Source organism: Tachysurus fulvidraco, chromosome 26, assembly GCF_022655615.1.
Source record: "Tachysurus fulvidraco isolate hzauxx_2018 chromosome 26, HZAU_PFXX_2.0, whole genome shotgun sequence".
Taxonomy (NCBI): Eukaryota; Metazoa; Chordata; class Actinopteri; order Siluriformes; family Bagridae; genus Tachysurus; species Tachysurus fulvidraco.
In genome coordinates, this window is record NC_062543.1 from 877020 (window position 1) to 887810 (window position 10791).

General features: G+C 44.6%; 1 protein-coding gene across 6 annotated transcripts in view; it reads left to right on the forward strand.

Annotated features, from left to right (window-relative positions):
* zbtb20 (zinc finger and BTB domain containing 20) overlaps nt 1–10791 on the forward strand; it is an 85587-nt gene that overhangs the window by 56997 nt on the left and 17799 nt on the right. For all 6 annotated transcript variants that reach the window (XM_027159396.2, XM_027159397.2, XM_027159395.2 and 3 more), the window contains one exon: nt 5224–6656. In XM_027159396.2, coding sequence (XP_027015197.2) covers nt 5249–6656 — 1408 coding nt within the window. In that variant the 5' untranslated portion in view covers nt 5224–5248. The remainder of the gene's footprint in view (nt 1–5223; nt 6657–10791) is intronic.

The window sequence follows — 10791 nt, forward strand, 5'->3', positions numbered from 1 at the left end:
AAGAACACACACACTCACACAGACAAACACTGTCACAAAGACACACACTCGCTCACACACACACACACACACACACGTTTCTCCTCTCTGACTTCACAAAAGTTCAGGAGCCGCTGTTCAGCTGCTGGTTTGGTAAATTAATCAATACAAGATTGTTGGACTCTGAAGCTCAGAGTTAGTTAAAGAGAAGAACATCTTCACATCCTTTACTGTACTGTACGTCACTTTACTGTACTGTACGTCACTTTACTGTACTGTACGTCACTTTACTGTACTGTACTTTACTGTACTGTACGTCACTGTACTGTACTTTACTGTACTGTACGTCACTTTACTGTACGTCACTTTACTGTACTGTACATCACTTTACTGTACTGTACTTTACTGTACTGTACGTCACTTTACTGTACGTCACTTTACTGTACGTCACTGTACTGTACGTCACTTTACTGTACTGTACGTCACTTTACTGTACTGTACTTTACTGTACTGTACTTCACTGTACTGTACTTTACTGTACTGTACTTTACTTTACTGTACTTTACTGTACTGTACTTTACTGTACTGTACTTTACTGTACTGTACGTCACTTTACTGTACTGTACTTTACTGTACTGTACGTCACTTTACTGTACGTCACTTTACTGTACTGTACGTCACTTTACTGTACTGTACTTTACTGTACTGTACGTCACTGTACTGTACTTTACTGTACTGTACGTCACTTTACTGTACTGTACTTTACTGTACTGTACATCACTTTACTGTACTGTACTTTACTGTACTGTACGTCACTTTACTGTACGTCACTTTACTGTACGTCACTGTACTGTACGTCACTTTACTGTACTGTACGTCACTTTACTGTACTGTACTTTACTGTACTGTACTTCACTGTACTGTACTTTACTGTACTGTACTTTACTTTACTGTACTTTACTGTACTGTACTTTACTGTACTGTACTTTACTGTACTGTACGTCACTTTACTGTACTGTACTTTACTGTACTGTACGTCACTTTACTGTACGTCACTTTACTGTACTGTACGTCACTTTACTGTACTGTACGTCACTTTACTGTACTGTACTTTACTGTACTGTACTTCACTGTACTGTACTTTACTGTACTGTACTTTACTTTACTGTACTTTACTGTACTGTACTGTACTGTACGTCACTTTACTGTACTGTACTTTACTGTACTGTACTTTACTGTACTTCACTGTACTGTACTTTACGTCACTGTACTGTACTGTACTTCACTGTACTGTACTTTACTTTATTGTACTGTACTTTACTGTACTTTACTTTATTGTACTGTACTTTACTGTACTTTACTTTATTGTACTGTACTTTACTGTACTGTACATCACTCTGCTGTACTGTACTGTACTGTACTGTACGTCACTCTACTGTACTGTACTTTACTGTACTGTACTTTACTGTACTGTACGTCACTGTGTACGTCACTGTACTGTACGTCACTGTACTGTACTGTACTTCACTGTACTGTACTTCAATGTACTGTACTGTACTTCACTTCACTCTACTTTACTTCACTGTACTACACTGTACTTCACTGTACTGTACATCACTCTGCTGTACTGTACTTTACTGTACTTTACTTCACTGTACTTCACTGTACTGTACTGTACTTCACTGTACTGTACTGTACTTCACTGTACTTCACTGTACTGTACTGTACTTCACTGTACTGTACTTCACTGTACTTCACTGTACTTCACTGTACTGTACTGTACTGTACTTCACTGTACTTCACTGTACTGTACTTCACTGTACTTCACTGTACTGTACTTCACTCTACTTCACTGTACTGTACTTCACTGTACTGTACTTTACTTCACTGTACTTCACTGTACTGTACTTTACTTCACTGTACTGTACTTTACTTCACTGTACTGTACTGTACTTTACTTCACTGTACTGTACTTCACTGTACTGTACTTCACTGTACTTTACTTCACTGTACTGTACTTCACTGTACTTTACTTCACTGTACTGTACTTCACTGTACTGTACTTCACTGTACTGTACTTTACTTCACTGTACTGTACTTTACTTCACTGTACTGTACTGTACTGTACTTTACTTCACTGTACTTCACTTTACTGTACTGTACTTCACTGTACTGTACTTTACTTCACTGTACTGTACTTTACTTCACTGTACTGTACTGTACTTTACTTCACTGTACTTCACTTTACTGTACTGTACTTCACTGTACTGTACTTTACTTCACTGTACTGTACTTTACTTCACTGTACTGTACTGTATTTCACTGTACTTCACTTTACTGTACTGTACTTCACTGTACTGTACTTCACTGTACTGTACTGTACTTCACTGTACTTCACTTTACTGTACTGTACTTCACTGTACTGTACTTTACTTCACTGTACTGTACTTTACTTCACTGTACTGTACTGTACTTCACTGTACTTCACTTTACTGTACTGTACTTCACTGTACTGTACTTCACTGTACTTTACTTCACTGTACTTCACTGTACTGTACTTCACTGTACTGTACTTTACTTCACTGTACTGTACTTTACTTCACTGTACTTCACTTTACTGTACTTTACTTCACTGTACTTCACTTTACTGTACTGTACTTCACTGTACTGTACTTCACTGTACTTTACTTCACTGTACTGTACTTCACTGTACTGTACTTTACTTCACTGTACTGTACTTCACTGTACTGTACTTTACTGTACTGTACTTCACTGTACTGTACTTTACTTCACTGTACTGTACTTTACTGTACTGTACTTCACTGTACTGTACTGTACTTTACTTCACTGTACTGTACTTCACTGTACTTTACTTCACTGTACTGTACTTCACTGTACTGTACTTCACTGTACTTCACTGTACACATTTGAAGTGTGCGGTTGTGTGATTAGCGGTCAGGAATACATCAAGCATATCAATGTGTCTGTTAGAATTTATTTATCAGTAAATTATATTAAATGATATTTATAGGAAAATAATTGATCATAAACACCACAGATTCTTTTTATCCATTTACAGTTACGTCTGTCGTTGTACTGCGTCTATGAAACAAATGATTGTTTTACTTCCTGTTGCCACTGAGGTTACAGCAGCTACCCAGTCGTCCCCTCAGCAGACGCTCCTTAATCTCTGGAAGTGAACGAAGTGACACTGGAGACTCCTTCCATCAGCCTCACACTAATAAATGTGTCCCGGACGTATCACTGTGCTTTATGGCACGTCTGTCTGGATGAGTTGTTGCTATAGCGATAACGTGTTAAACAAATCAGAATCCAGAGTTTCATAACAAATCTAACTGTAGAGTTCCAGCTTGTTGAAGATGACACCTTCCTCCCTCATAAGGAAAAAGAGAAGCGGAGAGAGGTAAGGAGAGCGAGAGAGAGGGAAGGGAGGGGAAGAGGAGGATCCGAGAGGGAAGGGAGAGAGGTAAGGAGCGAGCAGGAAAGAGCGAGAGAGTGACGAGAGAGAAAGACTCGAGGGGAATATGGGGGGCGCGGAGGGAGGGAGGAGGGTAGAAAGAAAGAGAGGGGAAGGAGGGAGGAGAGGAGAAAGAAGGGAGGAGGAGGGGAAAGAGAGAGAAAGAAGGGGGAGGGAAAGGAGAGAGAGAGCGAAAGACCGAGAAATAAAAGGGAGGGAGGAAGAGAGAGAGACCGAAAGAAGGGGGTGCGGACAGGAAGCGAGCGTAGAGATATCGAGAAATCACGCAATAGAAAAGAAAGGCGGTAGGGTTAGGTGCGCTAGCGATCTAGCTAAAGAAATGAGGGAGGGGAAGGGGAGAGAGAGAGAACGACGCCAGAATACCCCATTCTTTCTTTCCTTCTCTCTCTCTCCCTCCGTTATTTCTCTCTCTCTCTCTCTCTCTCTCTCTCTCTCACACATAACGTAACGTATTTGACGGAGAGACGCGGCTCGATTCCTGTGAGGTTTAAGTTTCTAGCTCAGAGGATCAGATAATAATTAGTCATTATTCTGCTTTGTTTTTCGTGTCTTTGCCGTTTAGAAATAAAAGCCTTTCAGTTAACGAGGTCAAGGTGGAAGGTTAAATTAGAATTTAGAGCTGAATGTTATTTAAACTCCGTACTGGTGATCTGTATGACGGAGCGCCGCGTGTCGGCTCGATCCCGCACCACTTCACACACCTCCATCTCCCGCATCCTTCCAATCGTCCGAATCGTTTTGTTTATTTTGCCGTCCTGATGAAGTTCTACGTGACTCTTTAGAACAGATCTTATTGTTATAGTGAAATTCTGCGAGAGTCCTGAGGGAAGCAAACACCGAGGGTTTTAATCCAACCCCTTCGTTTGTCTCCGTAAGAGCTCGTTCAGTGCGCTTAACAGAAAAATGAAAACGAGCGTGCGGTTTTGTCATGCCATGTGTTTTTTATCTTTTTTTTTTTTTTTAATCCAGCACATTGCAAGAAAAGCCAAAAAAAATGCTGAGGCCACAAACTCGAACAAGTTATAAGGCTTCCTAGAAATTCAGTTTGGAAAGAAAAAAAAAACAGGGTATAGCAGTTATCATCACTTTTTCAGACATGAGGTTTTTTCTCAGGAATAAAAAGACAAAAACATCCCCCTCCCCCTGCCCTGCCCTCCTCTCCCCTCCCCTCCCCTCCCCTCCCCTCCTCCTCCCCGTCCCCGTCCCCGTCCCCGTCCCCGTGCGTGCTGCATGTCCTCGTATGTACAGGGGGAACGGCCCGTTTTTTTTTAAGATAGCATCACAGCTGGTTTATTTTTGGTTTTAATTCATGTTCAATGCAGAATGGAAACACATGTCTTCACCATAAAATTATCTCGATCTCCATCCTGCTTCACTGGCAGCTCACCAGCTCCCCCTGTCTGCAGCTTGGCTCCATAGCACACCAGCGCAGGAATAGTCTAAATGTTTTAAACCGTTTACACATAATTTATTTACAGCGCGGCGTGCGACGGGGGGAACAACAGCTAGCTGGAAAAATGTTTTATTATTTATTTGGGCTGTTGTTGTTATTATTATTATTATTATTATTATTATTATTATTATTATTACTACTACTATAATATCTGAAGTGCACTGACTGAAGCTTGTCTGTGGCTCTGTAGAGCCAGTGTAGAGACACTAATACAATCTACAAAACAACAGACACAGTCCTCTTTCTTGCAGGCACATCCTCATGTGTGTATGTGTGTTTGTTTGCCCTCAAGGTTGCCGCCATCAGCCGCAAAGGGGATGACTGAGCGCGTTCACAACATCAACCTACACAACTTCAGCAGCTCGGTACTGGAGACCCTGAACGAGCAGCGCAACCGCGGGCATTTCTGCGACGTGACGGTGCGCATCCACGGCAGCATGCTGCGCGCCCACCGCTGCGTGCTCGCCGCCGCCAGCCCCTTCTTCCAGGACAAGCTGCTGCTGGGCTACAGCGACATTGAGGTGCCGGCGGTGGTGTCGGTGCAGTCGGTGCAGAAGCTCATTGACTTCATGTACAGCGGCGCATTGCGCGTGGCCCACTCAGAAGCACTGCAGATCCTCACGGCCGCCAGCATCCTGCAGATCAAGACCGTCATCGATGAGTGCACGCGCATCGTCTCACATGCGTCGGCCCAAGAGACGCCACGCGGCACGCCCGACTCGGGAACCTCGGGCCCCGGGAGCGACGCGGAGCAAGGACTGGAACGCGCCTACTCGTCCATCTACTCCGGACTGGAGCTGCAGAATGGCACACGGAGCGAGCGTCAGCACTACACCAGCATTTCCATTCCCGGCAACTTCGACCCCCTGCAGCAGAAAGACGGCATGCAGGACCCGTCGCTATGGGTGACTCGACTGCACCAGCAGTCGGAGCGTTTTCTGGGCTCATCCGAGACCACGCACTGCCGCAAGCAGCCCCGCCCAGTCCGCCTGCACACGGCCGATCATGACGTGCGCATAAAACAGGAGAGGCCGAGCGAGGAGACATACGGCTGCTATGGCTTAGAAGTGGAGGACGCCAACGGAGAGCCCAAAGGGGAGAGCTTTGACTCTGGTGTCAGCTCCTCCGTCGGCACAGAGAACGACCCCTCGGAGCAGCACTTCATGCCTGGATTCGGACGTGAGGGCGAGACGGAGGTTGGCACACCGGTGCACATCGATGTGACCGACTCGTCCCCAGAGCAGAGCCAGGAGATGGCTGAAGACAACATCAGCGGGGATGGAAGAGACATTGTGATGGACCAGCCGCCGTTGTCCAACCCCGCGGTTCCCAGTTCCGTTCCCGGTGGCCAGCTTTACATTCGACCCTGCGACACCATCGCTGCAAATTTGCGCATGCCGCTGACGCTAAGCAGCAGCAACAACACGTACCTGCCTACGCTGTTCGCCCCGCAGCCTTCAGCCAACGAGAACAAGTCGTTCCTCTTCAGCCTGCCACAGACGGTCAGCTCCCAGCAGCCCCAGTTCGTGGCCGTTCCTCCTCACAGCATGGCGCCATTCCCCAGCGGCCTGAGCGGAGTGCCAACCGCCGGCACGCAGCAGCAACAGCAGCCCACTGCCACCGGGGTGGTGCAGCAGGGCGAGAAGAAGCCGTACGCCTGCACCCTGTGCTGCAAAACCTTCACTGCCAAACAGAACTACGTCAAACACATGTTCGTGCACACCGGTAAGCCCCGCCCACTTCCCATCTATTCATTTATAAAACACAGATTATGACACCTATTTTAACACACTCAGCTCACTGTGATGTCACTTCCCTGCTCATATCCTGCTTTTTCACACCTCTTAATTTCCATCCATCACTCTAATCATTTCTAGATGATAATTAAAGGAAAACATTAAAACACGTTAAATGTTCAGACTGAAAGTTAATCGCTGGAATTTCTCGATCAGCTCATACAGGACAGACTGTACAGAACGAAGGACTAAAGCGCCGCCGCATCACGGGTTCGTTATAACCTTTACTATGCGACTCGTTAAAGGTGTTTTTTTTTTTTGTTAAAGACACATTTACAGAATCTGAGTTTTCCAGAGCTGGAGGAGACTTTAGCGGTGAGGTCAGGAAGGACAGGAAGGACAGGATACGGTTAGACGAGGACAATGTGATCTGTTTGGACCTGACTGCTTGTTCTGTACACTTTACTTCTTCTTGAGAAAGGGCAATTTACAGACACACACACACACACACACACATTCAGTCATCGGTGATAAGACGTTACATTACAGGCGATGTGATGCGATGCGCTCAGCGTGTGTGTGTTTTGGATCTCAGGAGAGACGAGTGTTTCTGCAGGACAGGTCTGTCCTCACCCTCCAAATTAGGCTCTGAGCAAACTCATTACACAAAAACAGAACGCAATTAAAAAATGCTAAAACACAGCCGTCTCTCACCGTCTCTCTCTCTCCCTCTCTCCTTCTCTCCATCTCTCTCTCTCTCTCTCTCTCTCTCTCGGGTTCAGGCTCTGGCCCGTCGAGGTGACGGTGCTTTGTGCTGGAAGCGTGTACGCTGGGCTTCATTAGAGACGCTCTCGCTCAGTACAGATGGTAATAATGACAGATCTGGGAGGTTTTCTCCTGGAACGTGAAGGCTGTCGCAACGCTCGTGTTTGAAAAGCAAATTCGCAGGAAATATCTAGGCAAAGTAAAGGTTGGGGGGGGGGGGATTTTATATCATTAAAATAGAAACAGCTGGAAAAGTCTGAGTTTATTCCCCACTTCAGCTCCACTAACAGCTCTGCTACATATTATTATTATTATTATTATTATTATTATTATTATTATTATTATTATTATTATTATTGTCCTGTTGAAGCTCTTCGTGCTCCTGCTAGAATGTTTAAGTCTCTGTTACTGACACAATAACTAACAAATTTCTTGCATATATAATAATATATATATATATATATATATATAATAACAATTATGAGAGATTTCAGGACACTTTGTTCGTCATGAAGTTTTCATCAAGTTTTTTTGCTCAAAGAAGCTAGAGAGCACACACACTGCTAAATTACACACGTTGTGCAGTGTGTGTGTGTGTGTGTTGACTGTGTAACTTTCCCAGTGTTATGTTAACGAGTTGTGAATAGTAGCTAGCTGCTGTACACCGCGTGTGTTTAGTCGTCAGAAGCCACACTGTGTGTCTCACTGCATTAGAGGCAACAGACCATCAAAATGTTTCTGTAATATCAGAATTTTCATGTTTTTCTCTGATTGTGAGGACAGTGCCAAGGGGACCCACACACACACACACCCACACACACACACACACACACACACACACACACACACAGCGTGGCTCATCAGATAGTGAATGGTCCGTAGCAGCGCGAGCCGCAGAAGCTCGCCGATGTCTCAGGAGTCACAGTGGGTCAGCTCCTTTACGCCGCCACGCTCATAATTAAACTCTATTTAGGGACAAAAACAGAAGAAGGAACTCTTATCAGCGCTCCATTAGCTCTAATTAATAGTCATTAAGGCGACGGCGGATCACACACCTTCTCATAGCGGCAGATAAATATGATTAGCAGATACCACTGAGTTTGTGCCAGACAGCTTCAAACCGCTCACTGAAGCCTGCCAAGAAAACTTCACCGACTCGCCGTTATTTACGTCTCGTCTGCTAAACGTTCTCGAGAGAAATCGTTCCCGACGTTTACACAACTGCATCATGGTAACCGACGTGGATTCACTCCGCGGAGAAGCTTCAGAACCGCACTTTCTCCTCACGCTCCACGCCAGCTGGAGTTAGCCGGGATAAAACGTGCGTTTCCTGCGCCTCACTCCCGAGTACGTGTACATTTCCATATAAGGAAATCGTTAACGAGAACGCGATTCGTTTCGCCGCCGGAGCGGTCCCGAGATTTTTAGTTTTTACTCCTGACCCATTTAACGAACTCATTCAGTTTCTTCATGTTAACGGATGGGAAGAAACGCATGCGAGCAATGAGCCGGTTCGATCAGGACAAAAGTAATGGCACCCTGTTCTACACTTTATTTACATCACAGTCTATTTTTCTCAGAAAAAAAAAATCATAAAACACAACAAACCTGTCGTCTGGGATACGAGTAAAGTCAGGATGAGAAAAACATCCAGAGACAAACAGGTACCTCTGAGCAGATAGAACACTCTAGGGAATGTTAGTGCACATCAATCTGTCACTCCTTCACTCCATCATTCCTTCATTCTGTCACTCCATCACTCTGTCACTCCATCACTCTGTCACTCCTTCACTCTGTTACTCCATCATTCCTTCATTCTGTCACTTCATCACTCCATCATTCCTTCACTCTGTCACTTCAACACTCTGTCACTCCTTCACTCTGTTACTCCATCCTTCCTTCACTCTGTCACTTCATCACTCTATCATTCTGTCACTCCTTTACTCTGTCACTCCATCATTCCTTCATTCTTGTCATTCCATCACTCCTTCACTCTCACTCTGTCATTCCTTCACTCTGTCACTACATCATTCCTTCACTCTGTCACTCAGTCATTCGGTCACTCCATCATTCCATCACTCTGTCACTCCATCATTCCATCCGTCACTCTGTCACTCCTTCACTCGTTAGTCACACAGTGTTGTTTTTCTGCTCTTCAGCTCACTACGTTTCACCTTTTAGGAGTTTTGTGTAAATGTGATGTGAACGTTTGAGTCATCAGTTCATCTCAGTGAAAACATTTACACTTAGACTCTACACAGGAGAATTCATGGTCGGGTCGTGTTAGTGCTGCAACACTGAGTTTAGTGTGTGTGTGTGTAAGGGTTGAGTTTACTGTGAGTATGTAAGGGTTGAGTTTAGTGTGTGTGAGGGTTGAGTTTAGTGTGAGTGTGTAAGGGTTGAGTTTAGTGTGAGTGTGTAAGGGTTAAGTTTAGTGTGAGTGTGTAAGGGTTGAGTTTAGTGTGAGTGTGTGAGGGTTGAGTTTAGTGTGAGTGTGTAAGGGTTGAGTTTAGTGTGTGTGAGGGTTGAGTTTAGTGTGAGTGTGTAAGGGTTGAGTTTAGTGTGAGTGTGTAAGGGTTGAGTTTAGTGTGAGTGTGTAAGGGTTGAGTTTAGTGTGAGTGTGTGAGGGTTGAGTTTAGTGTGAGTGTGTAAGGGTTGAGTTTAGTGTGAGTGTGTAAGGGTTGAGTTTAGTGTGAGGGTTGAGTTTAGTGTGAGTGTGTAAGGGTTGAGTTTAGTGTGAGTGTGTGAGGGTTGAGTTTAGTGTGTAAGGGTTGAGTTGAGTGTGAGTGTGTGAGGGTTGAGTTTAGTGTGTGAGGGTTGAGTTTAGTGTGAGTGTGTAAGGGTTGAGTTTAGTGTGAGTGTGAGGGTTGAGTTTAGTGTGAGTGTGAGGGTTGAGTTTAGTGTGAGTGTGTAAGGGTTGAGTTTAGTGTGAGTGTGAGGGTTGAGTTTAATTTGTGTGTGAGGGTTGAGTTTAGTGTGTGTGAGGGTTGAGTTTAGTGTGAGTGTGTAAGGGTTGAGTTTAGTGTGAGTGTGTAAGGGTTGAGTTTAGTGTGAGTGTGTGAGGGTTGAGTTTAATGTGTGTGTGAGGGTTGAGTTTAGTGTGAGTGTGTAAGGGTTGAGTTTAGTGTGAGTGTGTAAGGGTTGAGTTTAGTGTGAGTGTGTAAGGGTTGAGTTTAGTGTGAGGATTGAGTTTAATTTGTGTGTAAGGGTTGAGTTTAGTGTGAGTGTGTAAGGGTTGAGTTTAGTGTGAGTGTGTAAGGGTTGCGTTTAATGTGTGTCTGAGGGTTGAGTTTAGTGTGAGTGTGTAAGGGTTGAGTTTAGTGTGAGTGTGTAAGGGTTGAGTTTAGTGTGAGGATTGA